This window comes from Mya arenaria, chromosome 4 (genome assembly GCF_026914265.1).
Source record: "Mya arenaria isolate MELC-2E11 chromosome 4, ASM2691426v1".
Classification (NCBI taxonomy): Eukaryota; Metazoa; Mollusca; class Bivalvia; order Myida; family Myidae; genus Mya; species Mya arenaria.
Window position 1 is genome coordinate 30,471,575 of NC_069125.1, and position 25,960 is coordinate 30,497,534.

At 34.3% G+C, this 25,960-nt stretch overlaps 1 protein-coding gene across 1 annotated transcript; it reads left to right on the forward strand.

Annotated features, from left to right (window-relative positions):
* Positions 1 to 2,932: 2,932 nt before the first annotated feature.
* On the forward strand, positions 2,933 to 5,825 carry LOC128232726 (lysosomal acid glucosylceramidase-like). The gene is made up of 2 exons (XM_052946439.1): positions 2,933 to 3,103; positions 4,019 to 5,825. Exons 1-2 carry the CDS (start codon positions 2,981 to 2,983, stop codon positions 5,489 to 5,491), a joined length of 1,596 nt encoding a protein of 531 aa, XP_052802399.1. The 5' UTR covers positions 2,933 to 2,980; the 3' UTR covers positions 5,492 to 5,825.
* Positions 5,826 to 25,960: the final 20,135 nt, after the last annotated feature.

Genomic DNA, 25,960 nt, shown 5'->3' on the forward strand with positions numbered 1-25,960 from the left:
ATGATATACCTGTATCTTACGGAATGCCGTTAGGGCCATCGCCTATGAATGTGTTGATCTGAAACGCGATACTCGATAGTACGATGATGAAAACGCGAAATCACGAAACTACGATGGTGAAGAAGAATTTGCCCTCCATGTATAAACCTGATAAGAGCACCTGTCTGTTTTTAAATGATAATTCTACTACGACTACTACTGCTTCTGCCACTGCCACTACCACTACCACGACTACCACTACAACTACAACCATTTCTACTACTACTCTACTACTACTACTACTACTACTACTACTACTACTACTACTACTACTACTACTACTACTACTACTACTACTACTACTACTACTACTACTACTACTACTACTACTACTACTACTACTACTACTACTACTACTACTACTACTACTACTACTACTACTACTACTACTACTACTACTACTACTACTACTACTACTACTACTACTACTACTACTACTACTACTACTACTACTACTACTACTACTACTACTACTACTACTACTACTACTACTACTACTACTACTACTACTACTACTACTACTACTACTACTACTACTACTACTACTACTACTACTACTACTACTACTACTACTACTACTACTACTACTACTACTACTACTACTACTACTACTACTACTACTACTACTACTACTACTACTACTACTACTACTACTACTACTACTACTACTACTACTACTACTACTACTACTACTACTACTACTACTACTACTACTACTACTACTACTACTACTACTACTACTACTACTACTACTACTACTACTACTACTACTACTACTACTACTACTACTACTACTACTACTACTACTACTACTACTACTACTACTACTACTACTACTACTACTACTACTACTACTACTACTACTACTACTACTACTACTACTACTACTACTACTACTACTACTACTACTACTACTACTACTACTACTACTACTACTGCTGCTGCTGCTGCTGCTGCTACTACTACTACTACTACTACTACTACTACTACTACTACTACTTTTGACAAATATGGGGGAGGGGGAGGGGGGGGGGGTAAGATGAGTGTTTCCAGCACCGGTCACATAACCGGAAACCTACGTCCGGTATGCAATAAAAACTCGTGTTACACCGTCATGTAAGATGAGTCACGCGCAACAACGCGCCACTTCTTATTTCTTTTATTGTATGGTTTATGAAAAGTATATTATGCAATTTCAATAAATCAATCAAAAATACAAGTATGCAATACTTTTAATTAAAATTAAAAATAAATATTCGTAAAAGCGCGATTTTTAAAGGAACTATTTGACGTCAATAGAGATTTAAAATTACTGCGCTTTATGACGTCAGTACACAACGTCGCACGTGCTTTTTGGTGAAATGTACAATATTGCGTTTCCTACGTTAATTTTTCCACAAATTCATAATTTTATGTATGCAAGAAAAAATATCCGCCTCGGCAAGCCTTGTTTCCGGCTTACGCGCGTGGCCTCGGGTCGGATTTGTCTATCGGTACCGGAAACACATGATAGATACTTATATTCCTATATGTCCTGTTTATCCTTTAGGCGTGTCAGAATCTGATATGACACAAAGTCACTTCTTTTAATGAAAGACATAAAATTTAATCATTTCTTTGAAAATAAAACTTTATATGAACAGTTAACATTCAGTCTCTCAATATTAAAGATTTCAGAATAGTCATGTGATTATATTTACCACTTTGAAGGTTGAATTGTTCAGCACAGCCTGGAGATTTCATGCCCTTAATCAGCCCGACCCAAATAACGAGAGAGCTCGCAAACGGATTGGCACACAGGAGCGATCAAACCACAATGAACATAAGGTTCAAACAGTGTAATACCTCTCTGTCGTTTTTTTCTTATGCATGATTTGCAAAACATGTATGAATGCTTGAATTGTCAAAAGGAATTCTCAGAATGCATGTTGATCTAAGTGATAGGTGTGTTACTTCTGGCATACCGAGTAATAATAATCTTACATAAAGCACATTAATACATAATATAATTCATATGTTTACTTTCAATTTTTGATATCTTGTTCCTGTTTTAGATATTGAAATGAGATTATATGAAATATTTATGTATTTCAGTTTGCTTTTGATAATCTGACTTTTAATGGTATTATTTACTTGGTATCATTGCTTTGCGAAAGGAAAATATACTGTATAAAAATTCATATAAAGGCGAACCTCGTTTACTCGAACTCGTTTGGCTCGAATTCCTCGTTGGCTCGAACTGTATGTAAAATACCGATTTCTTAAACTGAAGGAAAGCAGTCCCGCTTGGCTCGAGTTTTCCGAGACACGATGTATTTTCGCCGGTCCCTGGGAGTTCGAGCCATCGAGGTTTGAATGTACCTGTATAAGATCTGAATCAATTAATTTTGGGTTCAAATCTGGACTAACTATGTCTAACTTGTGTTAACTTTGAAAGCAGTTATAAAAATGTATGCATTTAAATTATATGTACATGTACTTTTATAGTTTATAATCCATGAACTTTGTGTGATGTGTATTAGCCTTAATCTTATATAGTTTGTTTCACTTGAGTTTCTTGCCGTGCAAAGTTTTCCAAATTTTATATATACAACAGTATTAAGTTGCTTTACCTATACTTAGATTAACCATGAGTATTCACAGAGACTTTAAGAATGTATGATGCACATCCCAACAGCTGTTCCTGGCTTACTTTAAATAGTTGCCTGTGGCCTCAGTTGGGTAAAATCAGTCTTGACCCTGAAAATGGAATAATCAACCCTAAGGCATGAAGCATTCCTGTGTTTTTGAGTACCAATAGTATTGTTTACTTTACTTAATTTTGTTATCATTACATTTGACCTAAATGTGAACAGTGTACTCAGTTTGTGTATATCATTATCCAAGGGATTTTTTAGGTCTTAAATTATTGTATGGTAGAAAAAAGAGCTAAATAATCAAGATGGAGTTATGGGCCTTGGTTGGTCACTTGTCGTTGGCTATAGTGGTCATAGTGATGGTCCATATGCCGGAGGTCAAAGTTAAAGCTGACCAGACGCCTTGTGTAGCCAAGCAGTTTGACCAGGTATTTATTTAAGAGATATTATAATATATACTTTTTAAAGCAATATGGAGTCACAGCCCCCATGCTATTTTCTAGTTGGTCACTTGTTGCTGGTTGTAGGGGTCAGTGCCATTGTGCGTCTGCTGGATTTCAAGGTCAAGATTAACCAGACATCTTGAAGTGCACAGACAGTTGGACTAATCAAATAACATGTGCTTCGTTTTGTTTGAATTAAATGGAGCTATTGTTAGGCATGAAATTTGCACAAAGCTGATAACAAAATCCTACTGAAATATTGTAAGAGTTATTGGTTTTATACTGGTGAGCGTTTGTGCAGGTAGCCTCCAGTATGCTGTCAGATCAATAATTTAAGAACCCTTTGGCCAATCAGGTGAGCCATATAGGGCCATCTTGGCCCTCTTATTTGAACATGTTAAAATTTAACCATTTGATTATATAAAACAAAATACAATACAGTCGAACCCCGTTGGTTCGAACTCGCTTGGCTCGAATTCCCCGTTGGCTCGAACTGGATGTAAAGGACCGATTTCTATATTAAACTGAATGTAAAATTACCCGCTTGGTTCGAAATTTCCGAGGCTCGATGTCATGTCGCCGTTCCCTAGGACTTCGAGCCAACGGGGTTCGACTGTAGTTATATACTGTGATATAGGTTAGTTTGGTACAGAGTCCGGGTTCTCCGAAAATAATAATGCCTACCTATTTTTGTTTTGAGATGTTAGTGAAAACTAAGAAGTTTTTAAGAGGGAATTACTGGTACTTAAAAAGAGATAATATAATATTTGTCAATGGCTTGTTGTCCATGTATTTGTTATAGACTAAATGTTTTAAGTTGAGCTGGACATTGAAATGGATATCAATTTGGTATATTTGAAATAATTCGTGAATAACTAATTATGTATGGTTTATTCCTAGGACAGTGTCGTGTGTGTTTGCAACTCCACATATTGTGACTGGCAGGGTATAGAGGGGGGTGGTCTCCTTTGGACGTACTACAACACCTTCTTGACAACCCGGGCAGGGCAGAGACTCAATCGGGACCTTGGGAGTTTTGACGAGTACGTGCCCAATAAATATGTCTTCCATATCGGCAATGAGACTAAACAGACCATTATTGGCTTTGGCGGTGCCTTCACTGATGCTGCAACGATCACAATGGATACTTTGTCAGCTGATGCAAGAATGAATTTGCTAAAATCGTATTGGGATCAGCAAGGTATTGAATACACAGTTGGCAGGATTCCTATGGCAAGTTGTGATTTTTCTACAAGGATTTACTCATATGATGATAATGAAGGTGACCTTAGTCTTGAAAAGTTCAGTCTAGCAGAGGAGGACCTTAATCATAAAATTCCTGCAATTTTGGACGCCCTGAAAGTGACCAAAAGAAACCTGACCTTCTTTGGAAGTCCCTGGAGTACTCCATACTGGATGAAAACGAATGGTAACATGACAGGAAAGGGAACCATAAAGGGCTCCCCTGGTGGAGAATACTTTAAAGCCTGGGCTAACTATTTTGTGAAGTTCATACAAGCTTATAAAGACAAAGGTGTGAATATATGGGGCCTCACTGCACAGAATCAGCCGTCAGATGGGATGATAGATAATTTTGCATACCAATGTCTTGGTTGGACCCCAGAACTGCAAAGAGACTTTATTTCTAATGATTTGGGGCCAGCCCTTGAGACGAATGGTTTGGGTGGCGTGAAACTGATGATACTTGATGATCAGAGAGTGTTCTTGCCTGACTGGGCTCAAATTGTCCTCACTGATCCTTTCGTTAAGAAATATGTGTCCGGCATTGCTGTGCATTGGTACAATGACTCAACTGTCTCAACTACTGTCCTAGACAGGACCTATGAACAATTTGGAGATGATTTTTTCATACTTAACACTGAGGCCTGCGAACGGGACTTATTAAATAAGAATAAGCCAGTTTTGCTTGGTAACTGGTCTCGAGCGGAGCAGTATTACACAGACATTATACAAGACCTGAATCATGGCGTCTCTGGCTGGGTGGACTGGAACATGGCCTTGGATATAAGCGGAGGCCCAAACTGGGCGAACAACAGAGCAGACAGCCCTATTATTGTTAACGCAGAGAGCGACGAGTTCTATAAACAACCCATGTTCTATGCTATGGGCCACTTTAGTAAATTCATAAGACCCGGCTCGAAGGTTTTGTCTCATAGTGATAACTTGCCTAGTAATTCTGATCTTCAGGCCATCTTCTTTGAAAGAGAGGATGATTCAATTGCTGCCAACTTTATTAACACCAATGAGACTGAAGCTTACAATATTACTATTATGGACTACATGGTTCCTGGGATTCTGAATCAAAACATTCCCCCAAAGAGTTTCATTACCTTCATTTGGTACAGGAGATAGGAATTTACGTTTCATATTATTATTATATATAAGTTTATATATACATGTAATAATATTATACCTCACATAAATTTGTCCCTTCTTTGTATATATAAACTCTATCAGTCCGTATATCGCTGTACTTTGATGAAAATCTAGTTAAATGACGTCAGCGAAAACTTGTCGCAAGTAAACATTATTAGCTCTAGAAGAGGCCATGTGAAATACTAGTGACAGTATTATTATGATAGATTATATACCACTTAATGTTAACTCTATTGCAACAAAACCTCACCATATTGTTAATCTTTGTATCTTGAAAACAATTCATGATAAATCTTGTTAAGGATTCTGATCCAGTATTGTATTAAGTTTTAAAAACAACAAATTGGAGTCCAAAATATAGATTATTCCATTTCAGCTAGAATGTTTAAACTTGTTTTATCTGTCGGGAAGGTCAATTTCAACAAGACTAAGTGCTTACTTTGATGCCAATATTTTCATCTATTTCACTTTAAAAGCCAACAAGCAAATTCGTTGAATTAGGAGAAGGGAAACATTTTGACCAAGCTTGAACATAATCTAACCAATCCCTTTCATGATATGGTTCCAGAGGAAATGATTTCAGCTAGTGACCTTATCTTTTATCACATGTGACTCAGTTTTAAATTTGAGTTCATCAAGAGAAACATTCTGATTGAGTTTGATGACTATTGGACCAAATGTAGTGCTCTAATTTGTTCCAAAGATTTTTCTAAGATTTGACTTAGTGACCTTGTTTTTGACCCCATGTGTCCCACTTATACAAGTGGTCGAGATTTGATCAAGGGAAACATTCTGAAATAGTTTTAAAATAATCTTATCAATCCATACTAAGAAAAGAATCTAGAAAGAAAAACATGTGACCGACAGACCTTTGGTTTGGCGGGGGATAATAGAAAAAGACATCCAAATTTCAGAATACCTATTTGTTTCAGGGCATAAATCGTAAATCAACAGTTTTTGAGGCCAGTTATGTAACATGTGTGCAAAGTTTCATGTGAATACGTTGAGGTTATTATGGCAAAGATTCACAGGACAACGATGCCGGCACCAACAGTATCTACAGTAGGAGTTAACATCTTCCCTACCTTACAAAGGTGTCCCTTCTTCCCTAACCTTATTGAAGTGTCCCTTCTTCCCTACCCTACAGAAGTGTCCCTTCTTCCCTACCCCTACAGAAGTGTCCCTTCTTCCCTACCCCTACAGAAGTGTCCCTTCTCCCCTAACCCTACTGAAGTGTCCCTTCTTCCCTAACCCTACTGAAGTGTCCCTTTTTCCCTAACCCTACAGAAGTGTCCCTTCTTCCCTACCCCTACAGAAGTGTCCCTTCTTCCCTACCCCTACAGAAGTGTCCCTTCTCCCCTAACCCTACTGAAGTGTCCCTTCTTCCCTAACCCTACTGAAGTGTCCCTTCTCCCCTAACCCTACAGAAGTGTCCCTTCTTCCCTACCCCTACTGAAGTGTCCCTTCTTCCCTAACCCTACTGAAGTGTCCCTTCTCCCCTACCCCTACAGAAGTGTCCCTTCTTCCCTAACCCTACTGAAGTGTCCCTTCTTCCCTAACCCTACTGAACTGTCCCTTCTTCCCTACCCCTACTGAAGTGTCCCTTCTTCCCTAACCCTACTGAACTGTCCCTTCTTCCCTAACCCTACAGAAGTGTCCCTTCTCCCCTACCCCTACTGAAGTGTCCCTTCTTCCCTAACCCTACTGAAGTGTCCCTTCTTCCCTAACCCTACTGAACTGTCCCTTCTTCCCTACCCCTACAGAAGTGTCCCTTCTCCCCTACCCCTACTGAAGTGTCCCTTCTTCCCTAACCCTACAGAAGTGTCCCTTCTCCCCTACCCCTACTGAAGTGTCCCTTCTCCCCTAACCCTACAGAAGTGTCCCTTCTTCCCTAACCCTACTGAACTGTCCCTTCTTCCCTATCCCTACTGAAGTGTCCCTTCTCCCCTAACCCTACAGAAGTGTCCCTTCTTCCCTAACCCTACTGAACTGTCCCTTTTTCCCTACCCCTACAGAAGTGTCCCTTCTTCCCTATCCCTACTGAACTGTCCCTTCTTCCCTAACCCTACAGAAGTGTCCCTTCTTCCCTACCCCTACAGAAGTGTCCCTTCTTCCCTACCCCTACAGAAGTGTCCCTTCTCCCCTAACCCTACTGAAGTGTCCCTTCTTCCCTACCCCTACTGAAGTGTCCCTTCTTCCCTAACCCTACTGAAGTGTCCCTTTTTCCCTAACCCTACAGAAGTGTCCCTTCTTCCCTACCCCTACAGAAGTGTCCCTTCTTCCCTACCCCTACAGAAGTGTCCCTTCTCCCCTAACCCTACTGAAGTGTCCCTTCTTCCCTAACCCTACTGAAGTGTCCCTTCTTCCCTACCCCTACTGAACTGTCCCTTCTTCCCTATCACTACTGAAGTGTCCCTTCTCCCCTAACCCTACAGAAGTGTCCCTTCTTCCCTAACCCTACTGAACTGTCCCTTCTTCCCTATCCCTACTGAAGTGTCCCTTCTTCCCTAACCCTACTAAACTGTCCCTTCTTCCCTACCCCTACAGAAGTGTCCCTTCTCCCCTAACCCTACTGAAGTGTCCCTTCTTCCCTAACCCTACTGAAGTGTCCCTTTTCCCTACCCCTACAGAAGTGTCCCTTCTTCCCTAACCCTACTGAAGTGTCCCTTCTTTCTTACCCATAAAGAAGTGTCCCTTCTTCCCTAACCCTACTGAACTGTCCCTTCTTCCCTATCCCTACAGAAGTATCCCTTCTTCCCTAACCCTACTGAAGCGTCCCTTCTTCCCTAACCCTACAGAAGTGTCCCATTTTCCCTAACCCTACACAAATGTCCATTTCTCCCTGTCCTACAGGACTGTCCCTTCTCCCCTGCCCCTACAAAAGTGTTCTTTCTAGTATATACAGTCGAAACTCATTGGCTCGATATTTTAGCGACCGGTCAAAATACTTCGAGCCACGAGAATATCGAGCCAAGCAGGAATGCTTACAGAATGTTTTTTTCTTTAATTCTTTACAAAACGTCTTGCTCATAAAACGAAGCTGGCCTGCATTCGATAGGTGGCAACCATCTGGAGCAAAGTTGCGGAGAAGGCAGTCGACTGACCAAAAACCTTTCATCCGCCATACGTACGAGCGAACATGTGTTGTCCCGTTCAGCGTTGACATCAATTGCATAGTCATGTCATCAACCCTGGCATTAAACCAGGCTGTATCCACTGGGTACTTAACTAGGGTAGACTAGAGGGCTCATGCCTATGTAGAGTCTGAAGAACAATGACCCTTTGGCACAGATAGCACGAAAAGTAAAGTATCCACTAGGTCCGTGATTTGGCGAAAACCACTGGTAGGTGAGACAGTAGAGTTTTATATGTCATAAGTACCAACGACCAGGCCCCAATGTCTCGAAACTTCTTAAGCTTAACAGGCTTAAGTCGCTTATTTCAATTAGCCAAAATACATACTGAAAATGGATTTTGATAAATGAAAAATGGTTTATTTTGATAATCATACCGATTATTCCTACGTAATTTCTAAAAAAATCTTGAAGAAGTAAATATAACACATTTTATAAAACAACAAAATAGTAAGATTAGCTTAATCCTGTTATAAGGGACTTAAGAAGTTTCGAGAAATTGGGGCCTGTACAACAACGCCAGGGGTGAAATCGCGTACCACACTGTACCAGATTGTCACGTAACGTCTGAACTGTAGCGCTTGGTAAGCCCGAGTACTGAATGAGGGGGATGGGGTCCGTAGAGATCCATATGGAAACTCGCAGTTGAAGATTTTGCCGAATGAAGCCCCGTAGTCGTTTAACAAATGAATGTTCCAATAGTTGAATTTTCGGAGTCCTGGCCGCCACCATGTTATAGCCGCCCGTGCTGAATCGCTCCAATTCGCACTCGACGTCATTTTGTTTCCCGCGTTTTTCGTCATTACTATTTTTGGTATTGCTTTTACAGTACCTTTAAACATTTTATATTAACTACATGTTATGCTATCAATATATATATACTGTACGACGTCTATCAGGCACTTATTAAGCAGAAATACGCACATGGCAATGCCTTCGTAATAATAATAATAATAATAATAATAATAATAATAATAATAATAATAATAATAATAATGGCTATTGTGACATTATGACTTTAATAGTATAATTACCAATCAGACCAAGTAATTAATTAATCATGAATGTAATTAATAAGTTATTCAACTACTCTCTCGCTCTCGTGACACGTGCTTCTACGTGAGCACTATCCATACGCCATTGCACGTGTAAAGGAATACTTTCCAACATGGCCGCTCCCTGTTCTGTTCTTTTCCGCCGGAGAATGTTGAAAAGTTACCTTTTCAAAAAGAAACAGACCCTGGTCATTTAACTGGGGAAGAAGAGACACCTTTTGATTTTTTCAGTCTTCTCTTAAAAGCGAATTTGATTCGAGAAGTAACACGCCAGACGAACAAGTAAGTGATCACATACAAAAATACCCTTTGATCAGGTAAACCTAAACAGAACCAGGGCAATGTTTACAGTTAATTAATCTTATAAATAGATTAAATACAATCAAATGATGAGACATCCAATCAAGACAGAAGCTTTATAAAATATGTGTGTTGATTGAGATGTTATGAGTGCCGATGTTGTCATTACAAATGCTGCTGCTGTTGCTGTTCATGGTGATTTGAATTTTAGATACATAATAGCTCGTGCGCACGACTGAAGTATCTTGTGCGCACGCTGACTTAGTTTGTCGCGCGCACATACACATGTCACCCCTGTGACTCCGTATCGGAGAGCCAATTGATGATACACATTATGTCTTCCTTAAGGTTGCTTTGGCAGTTCTTTTTAGTACTACTTGGCCAGTTTAATTGATTATACGACAAAAAAAACAACAACAGCAAAACTATTGAAAGTGTATCCCACGTGCTACATTGCATTAAGAAAAGCCCTGATAATAAGCTAATGTTTATCTTTCGGAAAAATATTTATATTTATCTATTTTTAAATCGGTATTTATTTATTTATTTATTTATTTATTTATTTATTTATTTATTTATTTATTTATTTATTTATTATTTATTTATTTATTTATTAATGCATTTATTTGCTCACTAATTTATGCAATACACTTATCGTTGTATAAGTTAGACACAGTTACTCGTTTATTCTTCAAAAGTGTCCTCTTACAGACGTAAGAAACCGTTTCGCTAGGACGCACCAATTTTATATTTTGTATCTATTACATAACTGATACTAACACTGTACACATTTAGGTGAATATATAATGAGTTCACAAATATATCCAAAGAAGTAAACCAAATGACTCCACACTGATTATACAATGCTCTATAAGGTCGTTCGGCTGATTGCATATATCAGGGATATTGGAAAGACTTCGAGTAGATTCGCTAAAAATCATATCAATAACTTATAATTTCAAGAAGTAGTGAGAATTCTTTAAATGATGTTTTCTGCGTCATATGATTATTATATTTCAAAATCCACTCTGTCAGGAACCATGCGCTGTCTTAAGTACCCCATATGTCCAAGCTTCTCGCATTAGGTTGAACGTTTATAAGTGTAATCTCTTATATGTTTTTTCATTACTGCTTTGGTAGACACAATTACTTTAAAGATGTACTCTTACCCCCAATTAGATTTACCACAATTAATAGAATTGTTTTAATATACCAAAAACGCTGAATAAATGTCGAAAAGAATGGTTCTTATGATGGATACCGAGTTTAATTGGAAAGAAAGTTGCAGAAAACACGGTCTTTCTACCTTATGAGACCACAGTAGATCCCATTCAATCTTTTAGCACTCACCAATATTTTTTTTTTTTTTTTGGGGGGGGGGGATGGTGGTTGGGGTGCGTTTTCACATATTAAATAAACGGTTACAATCTTGTTATCAGTTATTAATAGTTTCCATAAATGCATTATTTAGTTAGTAGTTGAAGGTTTATCAGTCAAAATTAATGATGGTTATACATGTGTATTTTGAATAAGAGTGCCACTACAAGGTCCATGTCGACTTTCTTAAAATGAGGTAACTTTCCTTGTTAGATAGTGGTTGCACGCAAACACCTCTCCTGTAGGGTAACCAATTCACATTTGTACCTTACTCAATACCTTAACTGGGTATTCCCAAAAACTGAAATATAAGTTCATTAAAGAATTAAACATAACTGTACTGTAAAAGATAGTCTTAACGTCCCTCCGCACAAAAAGACAAACACATGTTTGCATGGGGCAAGACTTATATTTATTTTGGCACATGTTGGAGCAGTGTGGCACACACAAACGCATACAAACAATTTTCTTTTAAAGCAAATTCTCTACATAGATACTTTAACAACACTGAAAAGCTCGAACATACTGTTCCATTCTGTCTAAATGTTGCCGGCCCCTCCGGCACATGCCCTGATCAAACCTGTATACTACCAGTCGTCAAAATAATAATTACAAAGTTTCAAAGAGTCTTAATTGCGCCTCTTAATGCTTACTAACGGTGATACAGATTTGATCATATATCCTTCATAGGAATGACAGCCGCCCACGCAAAACACCCGGTGGATGAAACGTGTTACCGTAGCGATGCACGTAGGGCTTAACTAAAACAGATAACCCCTAATTCATTCCTCAGGAATATAGGAACTACGGTATTTATCCGGACATGCATGCATATCAAACATATGTATACAAACACCCTTTTTTAATTTAAATGAAATCGATATTTGCTGTTAGAAGTCAAGGCTAGAACTGATTTGCCCGCCAATATAACCGACTACCCTAGCTCGAATACCACGTGACCTTCACGCTCAAATGACCCGCGCATTTGCGCTAATAACACGTTAAGACATCGTTCTGCCCTATACTTCGTAACGACCAATTCCAATTAGGTTTTAAGGTGTTGAGTCGGGTCTCATTTGCTATATAATTTTATATAAACACTGTACAATATCAAAAATTAAGGGTGTATACAGCACGAAGTTGAATGCCAACATAACAATTTACACCTATATCTTAAAGAACTCGCGCAATAACTTACTGTTAAACTGACAATGGAAAAATGTCACCTCACAATTAGAATGTTACATTAATGTATGGTTGATCCATCAACAATAGAACGTTACATCGATATAAGAATGTCACATCAATATGAGAACGTCACATCAACACATTTATGCCACATCAATATAAGAATGTCACATCAATATACTTATGTCACATAAACATGAATTGTTACTTCAATATAAAAATTCACATAACTTTAGAATTTCACATAAACATAAGAATGTCAAATCAACATATATAAAATATTTTAATCACTAAAGTCAGTATAAGAATGTAACATAACCATTATAGTGTCACATCAATTTAAGATTGTCACATAAATATAAAAGTCTTATCGATCAACACAAGGCCCAAAAATAGAGAGTCAATGTATTGAATATTTCATATTCCATTGTGTTTCCCGTGAAAAGGCCGGATCCAGTTTAGCAATGAAGCCATTGTGTCATCAGCGAGGTGTTACCCATTGTGTCATCACTAAGTTGTCACCCATGGCCAAAAGTGCTTAATGGAAGACAGGTAGGTATATGCGGCCTTCAGACTGAAATTGTATTAAACAAAAAACTATCAATCATGTTTAGGTATCTTGATGACAAAATTATTATCCTATAACATAATAAGATCAGCATCATCACCACCAGCACCACAATCATCGTTTTCACCATCTTAATTATAATTTTAATCATAAACTTTGATATTAATTAAAGTTTATATCTTTGTTGTACGAATGCCATTCGAATGAACTAGAGTGATATTTCTATTTAATATTGTCTTTATTTAAGTTCTAAAATTCAATCATGCAATGTTTTGATCAATTCGTACCATTGCAAATACCACTGATGGAGCATCGTTCAGGTTGCAAGAGGTATCACTTCGAGATGCAAGGTGGGACACTTCTGGTTCCATGGACACTGAAATATTGATCCACATATGGGTCAAGTTAGGGTTAAGTTAAAAATCTTCATCATTATTTTTAATAATGTCGATCAAGGGTAATAATTTGTTTTTAAGATAAAATGGAATTATGTAATCTTATTGTTAGATGGTCGTGTACAACTGTTAAGAATGAAATCCATTTAATGAACGTAATATCTTCGTAAAAACTCTAAGTCGATAACATTAAGGTATGTAACGTTATTGTTTGATGGCCGTAAACAGTTGTATCAAGTCAACTGAAAGAAGAGTATAAAAGTTATTTGTGAAAATCCCATCTTCCCTTAAAAATTAACAAGAAAACACTGTACCCAAAACATAAACCCGAGATTAATCTATAGTCTATCAGTGGTTATAATTTATATTTAGTATGATATGGAGGTATGTAATCTTATTGTGTGATGGTACTGAACAACGCTGTAAAGTATGAACACTGACAACAATGCTTAAACGATTAGTATAGCCCTCCTTATTCTTCGAAAGGTCAAGCTAGAAAAAATACGATCATTTTGCAAGACCGAATTGGCAATCAATAACATTAGTATCCCCTGTACAGTGAATGTAAGCACTTTTGATCAATATTACAATTGACCATGTATAACCGAATCTATGTTATATCATGTATTTTAAACTCAAGTTTTATACACAATGCTCACCTGCTCCGGTCCAAGTACCATACGTGTTATGTCATCCAAAGCTTAATGGCGCATCGATTCCAAACCGGATGGTGGGACCCACGCTGAAATATTGAACGAACGCAGTCACTTATATTAAAGACACAACGTTAAATATATAATTAAATCAACTTTCATCATCAAATAAACAAATGTTAACCATATGAATTAAAGAGCTAATAAACAAATATCAAACTAAGCCCCTCCTATATGCAATATTAATTTCTATACATATATATAAACACGAGGATATCAAATAGGCATTTTCTGCTACTCGAGTTAAGTTAAAGAAATCTTGGGAAAGGATGCTGGCACCTTTTAGCATTTTCACTGTAAGATTTCTAAAACCAACAGAAAATGCCTTTTCAATTTTCGTGTATTTGGAAAACAGAATCATTAATTCGAAGAATCATTGATATGTTTAATAAAATAATTGATTCAATAAGAACCTTTCAAAAGTTGTCTATATATTTTAATTAATTCATCATAAGGCTATGAAATATAAAGTGACCTACTTAGTAAAAACATTCTTTCAAGATGAATTGTTTAAAAAAACAATGCTGAACCAAATAGTGCAAACAAAAACTTATACAGAAAAGTGAGCAAAATAATACATATCTTTGTTGATGAAGTTGTCCACATAACCTAACGCAAACCTGACTGCAACTGTAGCCGCATTAAGCCTCTTCGCCAACTCCACTGCAAAGGGCGTCTCTTCCTGTCGGATGGTTGGCCACTTCAGGTACCGTGGACGCTTCAACATTGATATTTATTTAAAGAAACGATGCAGTAACTTAAAGTAGTTATAAACATATATCATTCGAATTCAATTAAATAATGTTAAATAACAAATATTTTCATATGAATTAAATCAGTTTTATATTGTTTTGCACTCTCATTTCATGAGCCTTTCCTAACAGTTTATAATAAACCACGTTTAGACTTATACAAATGAAGCCCCTCCAATGTGAAACATTTTATTTAAAGATGTTATATTTTTACACACACGAAAATGAAATAAACATTGTCTGCTACATGGGTTCGGTTAAAGAAATCTTGGGAAAGGATGCTGGTACCTTTTAGCATTTTCACTGTAAGATTTCTAAAACCAACAGAAAATGCCTTTTCAATTTTCGTGTATTTGGAAAAAAAGAATCATTAATTCGAAGAATCATTGATATGTTTAATAAAATAATTGATTTAAAAAGAACCTTTAAAAAGTTGTCTATATATTTTAATTTATTCATCATAAGGCTATGAAATATAAAGTGACCTACTTAGTAAAAACATTCTTTCAAGATGAATTGTTTAAAAAAAACATTGCTGAGCCAAATAGTGCAAACAAAAACTTATACAGAAAAGTGAGCAAAATAATACATATCTTTGTTGATGAAGTTTTCCACATAACCTTACGCAAACCTGACTGCAACTGTAGCCGCATTACGCCTCTTCGCCAACTCCACTGCAAAGGGCGTCTCTTCCTGTCAGATGGTTGGCCACTTCAAGTACCGTAGACGCTTCAACATTGATATTTATTTAAAGAAACGATGCAGTAACTTAAAGTAGTTATAAACATATATCATTCGAATTCAATTAAATAATGTTAAATAACAAATATTTTCATATGAATTAAATCAGTTTTATATTGTTTTGCACTCTCATTTCATGAGCCTTTCCTAACAGTTTATAATAAACCACGTTTAGACTTATACAAATGAAGCCCCTCCAATGTGAAACATTTTATTTAAAGATGTTATATTTTGACATACATGAAAATGAGATAAACATTGTCTGCTACTTGGGTTCGGTTATAGAAATCTTAGGAAAGGATGCTGGCACCTTTTAGCATTTTCACTGTAAGATTTCTAAAACCAACAGTAAATGCCTTTTCAATTTCGTGTATTTGGAAAAAAGGAACTATTCATTGGAAGAATCATTCATATGTTCAATAAAATAAATGACTTAATAAGAATCTTTAAAAACGTTGTCAATATATTTTAATTAATTCATCATAAGGCTATGAAATATAGTGACCTACTTAGTGAAAACATTCTTTCAAGATGAATTGTTTAACAAAAAAAACAACAATGCTTAGCCAAATAGTAAAACCAAAACTTATACAAAAAAGTGAGCAAAATAATACATATCTTTGTTGATGAATTTGTCCACATAACCCTACGCAAACCTGACTGCAACTGTAGCCGCATTACGCCTCTTCGCCAACTCCACTGCAAAGGGCATCTCTTCCGGTTGGATGGTTGGCCACTTCGGGTACCGTGGACGCTGTAGCATTGATACTTATATGAAAAACCGATGCATTAAATTATTTCAATAAGTAAGTCATATATGAAATAAACAAGTATCATAAATAAATAAAATTTTGTTAAAAATGGGAATTAAGTAGTTATAAACTAATATCATTCAAAATCAACTAAATTTTGTTCATTAAACAAATATATTCGTCTAAATTAAATCAGTTTGACATTGTTTTGCGTTCTCATTTCATGAGCCTTTCCTACCAGTCTAAATATAAACCACGTTTAGACTTATACAAATGAAGTCCCTCCAACGTGAAACATTTTATTTTTAAGATATTATAGTTTAACATACACGAAAATGAAATAAACATGTTCTGCTACTCGTGTTCGGTTAAAGAAATCTTGGGAAAGGATGCTGGCACCTTTTAGCATTTTCACTGTAAGATTTCTAAAACCAACAGAAAATGCCTTTTCAATTTTCATGTATTTAGAAAAAAAGAATATTCATTTGAAGAACCATTGATATGTTTAATAAAATAATTGATTTAATAAGAACCTTTAAAAGAATTGGCAATATATTTTAATTAATTCATCATAATGCTATCAAATATAAAGTGACCTACTTAGTAAAAACATTCTTTCAAGATGAATTAAAAAAAAAAACAAAAAAAAAAAACAATACTGAACCAAATAGTGCAAACAAAAACTTATACAAAAAGTGAGCAAAATAATACATATCTTTGTTGATGAAATTGTCCACATAACCTTACGCAAACCTGACTGCAACAGTAGCCGCATTACGCCTCTTCATCATCTCTTACGGTTAGATGGTTCGCCACTTCAGGTACTGTGGACGCTGTAACATTGATATTTATATGAAAACCCGATGCAGTAACTTATTTCAATAAGTTGCAGTAACTTATTTCAATAAGTAGTTTATACATAAATTAAGCCAGTATAATAATCAATTAAACAATTGTAAAACATGTGAATTAAAGTAGTTATAAACAAATATCATTGGAAATCCATTAAATGATGTTCATTAAACACATATATTCTTATGAATTAAATCAGTTTTATAAAAAAAATGCAATCATTTCATGAGCCTTTTCTGCCAGTTTATAATAAACCATGATTAGACTTATACAAATAAAGTCCCTCCAATGTGAAATTTTTTATTTAAGGATGTTATATTTTGGCATACACGAAAATGAAATAAACATTTTCTGCTACTTGGGTTCGGTTATAGAAATCTTGGGAAAGGATGCTGGCACCTTTTAGCATTTTCACTGTAAGATTTCTAAAACCAACAGTAAATGCCTTTTCAATTTCGTGTTTTTGGAAAAACAGAATTATTCATTGGAAGAATCATTCATATGTTCAATAAAATAAATGACTTAATAAGAATCTCTAAAAACGTTGTCCATATATTTTAATTAATTCATCGTAAGGCTATGAAATATAGTGACCTACTTAGTGAAAACATTCTTTCAAGATGAATTGTTTAACAAAAAAACAATAATGCTGAGCCAAATAGTGCAACCAAAACTTATACAAAAAAGATAGCAAAATAATACATATCTTTGTTGATGAATTTGTCCACATAACCTTACGCAAACCTGACTGCAACTGTAGCCGCATTACGCCTCTTCGCCAACTCCACTGCAAAGGGCATCTCTTCCGGTTGGATGGTTGGCCACTTCGGGTACCGTGGACGCTGTAGCATTGATACTTATATGAAAAACCGATGCATTAAATTATTTCAATATAACTAGGTTATATATGAAATAAACAAGAATCATAAATAGATAAATAAACAATTGTTAAACATGGGAATTAAGTAGTTATAAACTAATATCATTCAAAATCAACTAAATTATGTTCATTAAACAAATATATTCGTCTGAATTATATCAATTTGACATGGTTTTGCACTCTCATTTCATGAGCCTTTCCTACCAGTCTAAATATAAACCACGTTTAGACTTATACAAATGAAGTCCCTCCAATGTGAAACATTTTATTTTTAAAATATCATATTTTGACATACACGAAAATGAAATAAACATGTTCTGCTACTCGTGTTCGGTTAAAGAAATCTTGGGAAAGGATGCTGGCACCTTTTAGCATTTTCACTGTAAGATTTCTAAAACCAACAGAAAATGCCTTTTCAATTTTCATGTATTTAGAAAATAAGAATATTCATTTGAAGAACCATTGATATGTTTAATAATATAATTGATTTAATAAGAACCTTTAAAAGAATTGGCAATATATTTTAATTAATTCATCATAATGCTCTCAAATATAAAGAGACCTACTTAGTAAAAACATTCTTTCAAGATGAATTAAAAAAAAAAAAACTGAACCAAATAGTGCAAACAAAAACTTATACAAAAAGTGAGCAAAATAATACATATCTTTGTTGATGAAATTGTCCACATAACCTTACGCAAACCTGACTGCAACAGTAGCCGCATTACGCCTCTTCATCATCTCTTCCGGTTAGATGGTTGGCCACTTCAGGTACTGAGGACGCTGTAACATTGATATTTATATGAAAACCCGATGCAGTAACTTATTTCAATAAGTTGCAGTAACTTATTTCAATAAGTAGTTTATATATGTAATAAGCAAGTGTCATAATTGAATAAATAATTGTAAAATATGTGAATAAAAGTAGTTATAAACAAATATCATTCGAAATCAATTAAATGATGTTCATTAAGCAAATATATTCATATGAATTAAATCAGTTTTATAAAAAAAAATGCACTCATTTCATGAGCCTTTTCTGCCAGTTTATAATAAACCATGATTAGACTTATACAAATGAAGCCCCTCCAATGTGAAACATTTTATTTAAGGATGTTATATTTTGGCATACACGAAAATGAAATAAACATTTTCTGCTACTTGGGTTCGGTTATAGAAATCTTGGGAAAGGATGCTGGCACCTTTTAGCATTTTCACTGTAAGATTTCTAAAACCAACAGTAAATGCCTTTTCAATTTCGTGTATTTGGAAAAAAAGAATTATTCATTGGAAGAATCATTCATATGTTCAATAAAATAAATGACTTAATAAGAATCTTTAAAAACGTTGCCCATATATTTTAATTAATTCATCATAAGGCTATGAAATATAGTGACCTACTTAGTAAAAACATTCTTTCAAGATGAATTAAAAAAAAAATACTGAACCAAATAGTGCAAACAAAAACTTATACAAAAAGTGAGCAAAATAATACATATCTTTGTTGATGAAATTGTCCACATAACCTTACGCAAACCTGACTGCAACAGTAGCCGCATTACGCCTCTTCATCATCTCTTCCGATTAGATGGTTGGCCACTTCAGGTACTGTGGACGCTGTAACATTGATATTTATATGAAAACCCGATGCAGTAACTTATTTCAATAAGTTGCAGTAACTTATTTCAATAAGTAGTTTATATATGTAATAAGCAAGTGTCATAATTGAATAAATAATTGTAAAATATGTGAATAAAAGTAGTTATAAACAAATATCATTCGAAATCAATTAAATGATGTTCATTAAGCAAATATATTCATATGAATTAAATCAGTTTTATAAAAAAATGCACTCATTTCATGAGCCTTTTCTGCCAGTTTATAATAAACCATGATTAGACTTATACAAAGGAAGCCCCTCCAATGTGAAAATTTTTATTTAAGGATGTTATATTTTGGCATACACGAAAATGAAATAAACATTGTCTGCTACTTGGGTTCGGTTATAGAAATCTTGGGAAAGGATGCTGGCACCTTTTAGCATTTTCACTGTAAGATTTCTAAAACCAACAGTAAATGCCTTTTCAATTTCGTGTATTTGGAAAAAAAGAATTATTCATTGGAAGAATCATTCATATGTTCAATAAAGTAAATGACTTAATAAGAATCTTTAAAAACGTTGTCCATATATTTTAATTAATTCATCATCAGGCTATGAAATATAGTGACCTACTTAGTGAAAACATTCTTTCAAGATGAATTGTTTAATAAAAAAACAACAATGCTGAGCCAAATAGTGCAAACAAAAGCTTATACAAAAAAGTGAGCAAAATAATACATATCTTTGTTGATGAATTTGTCCACATAACCTTACGCAAACCTGACTGCAACTGTAGCCGAATTACGCCTCTTCGCCAACTCCACTACAAAGGGCATCTCTTCCGGTTGGATGGTTGGCCACTTCGGGTACCGTGGACGCTGTAACATTGATACTTATATGAAAAACCGATGCATTAAATTATTTCAATAAGTAGGTTATATATGAAATAAACAAGAATCATAAATAGATAAATAAACAATTGTTAAACATGGGAATTAAGTAGTTATAAACTAATATCATTCAAAATCAACTAAATTATGTTCATTAAACAAATATATTCGTCTGAATTATATCAATTTGACATGGTTTTGCACTCTCATTTCATGAGCCTTTCCTACCAGTCTAAATATAAACCACGTTTAGACTTATACAAATGAAGTCCCTCCAATGTGAAACATTTTATTTTTAAAATATTATATTTTGACATACACGAAAATGAAATAAACATGTTCTGCTACTCGTGTTCGGTTAAAGAAATCTTGGGAAAGGATGCTGGCACCTTTTAGCATTTTCACTGTAAGATTTCTAAAACCAACAGAAAATGCCTTTTCAATTTTCATGTATTTAGAAAAAAAGAATATTCATTTGAAGAACCATTGATATGTTTAATAAAATAATTGATTTAATAAGAACCTTTAAAAGAATTGGCAATATATTTTAATTAATTCATCATAATGCTATCAAATATAAAGAGACCTACTTAGTAAAAACATTCTTTCAAAATGAATAAAAAAAACAACAACAATACTTAACCAAATAGTGCAAACAAACACTTATACAAAAAAGTGAGCAAAATAATACATATCTTTGTTGATGAAATTGTCCACATAACCTTACGCAAACCTGACTGCAACAGTAGCCGCATTACGCCTCTTCGCCATCTCTTCCGGTTAGATGGTTGGCCACTTCAGGTACTGTGGACGCTGTAACATTGATATTTATATGAAAACCCGATGCAGTAACTTATTTCAATAAGTAGTTTATATATAAATTAAGCCAGTATAATAATTAATTAAACAATTGTAATACATGTGAATTCGAGTAGTTATAAACAAATATCATTCGAAATCAATTAAATGATGTTCATTAAGCAAATATATTCATATGAATTAAATCAGTTTTATAAAAAACAATTGCACTCATTTCATGAGCCTTTTCTGCCAGTTTATAATAAACCATGATTAGACTTATACAAATGAAGCCCCTCCAATGTGAAACGTTTTATTTAAGGATGTTATATTTTGGCATACACGAAAATGAAATAAACATTGTCTGCTACTTGGGTTCGGTTATAGAAATCTTGGGAAAGGATGCTGGCACCTTTTAGCATTTTCATTGTAAGATTTCTAAAACCAACAAAAAATGCCTTTTCAATTTCGTGTATTTGGAAAAAAGAATTATTCATTGGAAGAATCATTCATATGTTCAATAAAATAAATGACTTAATAAGAATCTTTAAAAACGTTGTCAATATATTTTAATTAATTCATCATAAGGCTATGAAATATAGTGACCTACTTAGTGAAAACATTCTTTCAAGATGAATTGTTTAACAAAAAACAACATTGCTGAGCCAAATAGTGCAAACAAAACTTATACAAAAAAGTGAGCAAAATAATACATATCTTTGTTGATGAATTTGTCCACATAACCTTACGCAAACCTGACTGCAATTGTAGCCGCATTACGCCTCTTCGCCAACTCCACTGCAAAGGGCATCTCTTCCGGTTGGATGGTTGGCCACTTCGGGTACCGTGGACGCTGTAGCATTGATACTTATATGAAAAACCGATGCAGTAACTTATTTCAAGAAGTATTTTATATATGTAATAAGCAAGTGTCATAATTGAATAAATAATTGTAAAATATGTGAATAAAAGTAGTTATAAACAAATATCATTCGAAATCAATTAAATGATGTTCATTAAACAAATATATTCGTCTGAATTAAATCAATTTGACATTGTTTTGCACTCTCATTTCATGAGCCTTTCCTACCAGTCTAAATATAAACCACGTTTAGACTTATACAAATGAAGTCCCTCCAATGTGAAACATTTTATTTTTAAAATATTATATTTTAACATACACGAAAATGAAATAAACATGTTCTGTTACATGGGTTCAGTTAAAGAAATCTTGGGAAATGGTGCTGGCATCTTTACCATTTCCACTGTAAGATTTCTAAAACCAACAGAAAATGCCTTTTCAATTTCGTGTATATGAAAAAAAAAAATTCATTCGAAGAATCTTTGATATGTTCAATAAAATAAATGACTTAATAAGAATCTTTAAAAAGTTGTCCTTATATTTTAATTAACACATCATAAGGCTATGATATATAAAGTGACCTACTTAGTAAAAACATTCTTTCAAAATGAATAAAAAAAACAACAACAATACTTAACCAAATAGTGCAAACAAACACTTATACAAAAAAGTGAGCAAAATAATACATATCTTTGTTGATGAAATTGTCCACATAACCTTACGCAAACCTGACTGCAACAGAAGCCGCATTACGCCTCTTCGCCATCTCTTCCGGTTAGATGGTTGGCCACTTCAGGTACTGTGGACGCTGTAACATTGATATTTATATGAAAACCCGATGCAGTAACTTATTTCAATAAGTAGTTTATATATAAATTAAGCCAGTATAATAATTAATTAAACAATTGTAATACATGTGAATTCGAGTAGTTATAAACAAATATCATTCGAAATCAATTAAATGATGTTCATTAAGCAAATATATTCATATGAATTAAATCAGTTTTATAAAAAAAAATGCACTCATTTCATGAGCCTTTTCTGCCAGTTTATAATAAACCATGATTAGACTTATACAAATGAAGCCCCTCCAATGTGAAACGTTTTATTTAAGGATGTTATATTTTGGCATACACGAAAATGAAATAAACATTTTCTGCTACTTGAGTTCGGTTATAGAAATCTTGGGAAAGGATGCTGGCACCTTTTAGCATTTTCACTGTAAGATTTCTAAAACCAACAGTAAATGCCTTTTCAATTTCGTGTATTTGGAAAAAAAGAATTATTCATTGGAAGAATCATTCATATGTTCAATAAAATAAATGACTTAATAAGAATCTTTAAAAACGTTGTCCATATATTTTAATTAATTCATCATAAGGCTATGAAATATAGTGACCTACTTAATGAAAACATTCTTTCAAGATGAATTGTTTAACAAAAAAACAACAATGCTGAGCCAAATAGTGCAAACAAAAGCTTATACAAAAAAGTGAGCAAAATAATACATATCTTTGTTGATGAATTTGTCCACATAACCTTACGCAAACCTGACTGCAACTGTAGCCGAATTACGCCTCTTCGCCAACTCCACTGCAAAGGGCATCTCTTCCGGTTGGATGGTTGGCCACTTCGGGTACCGTGGACGCTGTAACATTGATACTTATATGAAAAACCGATGCATTAAATTATTTCAATCAGTAGGTTATATATGAAATAAACAAGAATCATAAATAGATAAATAAACAATTGTTAAACATGGGAATTAAGTAGTTATAAACTAATATCATTCAAAATCAACTAAATTATGTTCATTTAACAAATATATTCGTCTGAATTAAATCAATTTGACATTGTTTTGCACTCTCATTTCATGAGCCTTTCCTACCAGTCTAAATATAAACCACGTTTAGACTTATACAAATGAAGTTTCTCCAATGTGAAACATTTTATTTTTAAAATATTATATTTTGACATACACGAAAATGAAATAAACATGTTCTGCTACTCGTGTTCGGTTAAAGAAATCTTGGGAAAGGATGCTGGCACCTTTTAGCATTTTCACTGTAAGATTTCTAAAACCAACAGAAAATGCCTTTTCAATTTTCATGTATTTAGAAAAAAAGAATATTCATTTGAAGAACCATTGATATGTTTAATAATATAATTGATTTAATAAGAACCTTTAAAAGAATTGGCAATATATTTTAATTAATTCATCATAATGCTATCAAATATAAAGAGACCTACTTAGTAAAAACATTCTTTCAAGATGAATTAAAAAAAAAAATACTGAACCAAATAGTGCAAACAAAAACTTATACAAAAAGTGAGCAAAATCATACATATCTTTGTTGATGAAATTGTCCACATAACCTTACGCAAACCTGACTGCAACAGTAGCCGCATTACGCCTCTTCATCATCTCTTCCGGTTAGATGGTTGGCCACTTCAGGTACTGTGGACGCTGTAACATTGATATTTATATGAAAACCCGATGCAGTAACTTATTTCAATTAGTAGTTTATATATAAATTAAGCCAGTATAATAATTAATTAAACAATTGTTATACATGTGAATTAAAGTAGTTATAAACAAATATCATTCGAAATCAATTAAATGATGTTCATTAAGCAAATATATTCATATGAATTAAATCAGTTTTATAAAAAACAATTGCACTCATTTCATGAGCCTTTTCTGCCAGTTTATAATAAACCATGATTAGACTTATACAAATGAAGCCCCTCCAATGTGAAACGTTTTATTTAAGGATGTTATATTTTGGCATACACGAAAATGAAATAAACATTGTCTGCTACTTGGGTTCGGTTATAGAAATCTTGGGAAAGGATGCTGGCACCTCTTAGCATTTTCATTGTAAGATTTCTAAAACCAACAAAAAATGCCTTTTCAATTTCGTGTATTTGGAAAAAAGAATTATTCATTGGAAGAATCATTCATATGTTCAATAAAATAAATGACTTAATAAGAATCTTTAAAAACGTTGTCAATATATTTTAATTAATTCATCATAAGGCTATGAAATATAGCGACCTACTTAGTGAAAACATTCTTTCAAGATGAATTGTTTAACAAAAAACAACATTGCTGAGCCAAATAGTGCAAACAAAACTTATACAAAAAAGTGAGCAAAATAATACATATCTTTGTTGATGAATTTGTCTACATAACCTTACGCAAACCTGACTGCAACTGTAGCCGCATTACGCCTCTTCGCCAACTCCACTGCAAAGGGCATCTCTTCCGGTTGGATGGTTGGCCACTTCGGGTACCGTGGACGCTATAGCATTGATACTTAGATGAAAAACCGATGCAGTAACTTATTTCAAGAAGTATTTTATATATGTAATAAGCAAGTGTCATAATTGAATAAATAATTGTAAAATATGGGAATAAAAGTAGTTATAAACAAATATCATTCGAAATCAATTAAATGATGTTCACTAAACAAATATATTAACATGAATTAAATCAGTTTTATATTGTTTTGTACTCTCATTTCATGAGCCTTTCCTGCCAGTCTAAATATAAACCACATTTAGACTTATACAAATGAAGCCCCT

Coding starts and splice junctions, on each gene's coding strand:
- LOC128232726 (XM_052946439.1), top strand. CDS start 2,981: ATGGAGTTATGGGCCTTGGTTGGTCACTTGTCGTTGGCTATAGTGGTC. Junction 3,104..4,018: donor TAGCCAAGCAGTTTGACCAG/GTATTTATTTAA, acceptor GTTTATTCCTAG/GACAGTGTCGTGTGTGTTTG.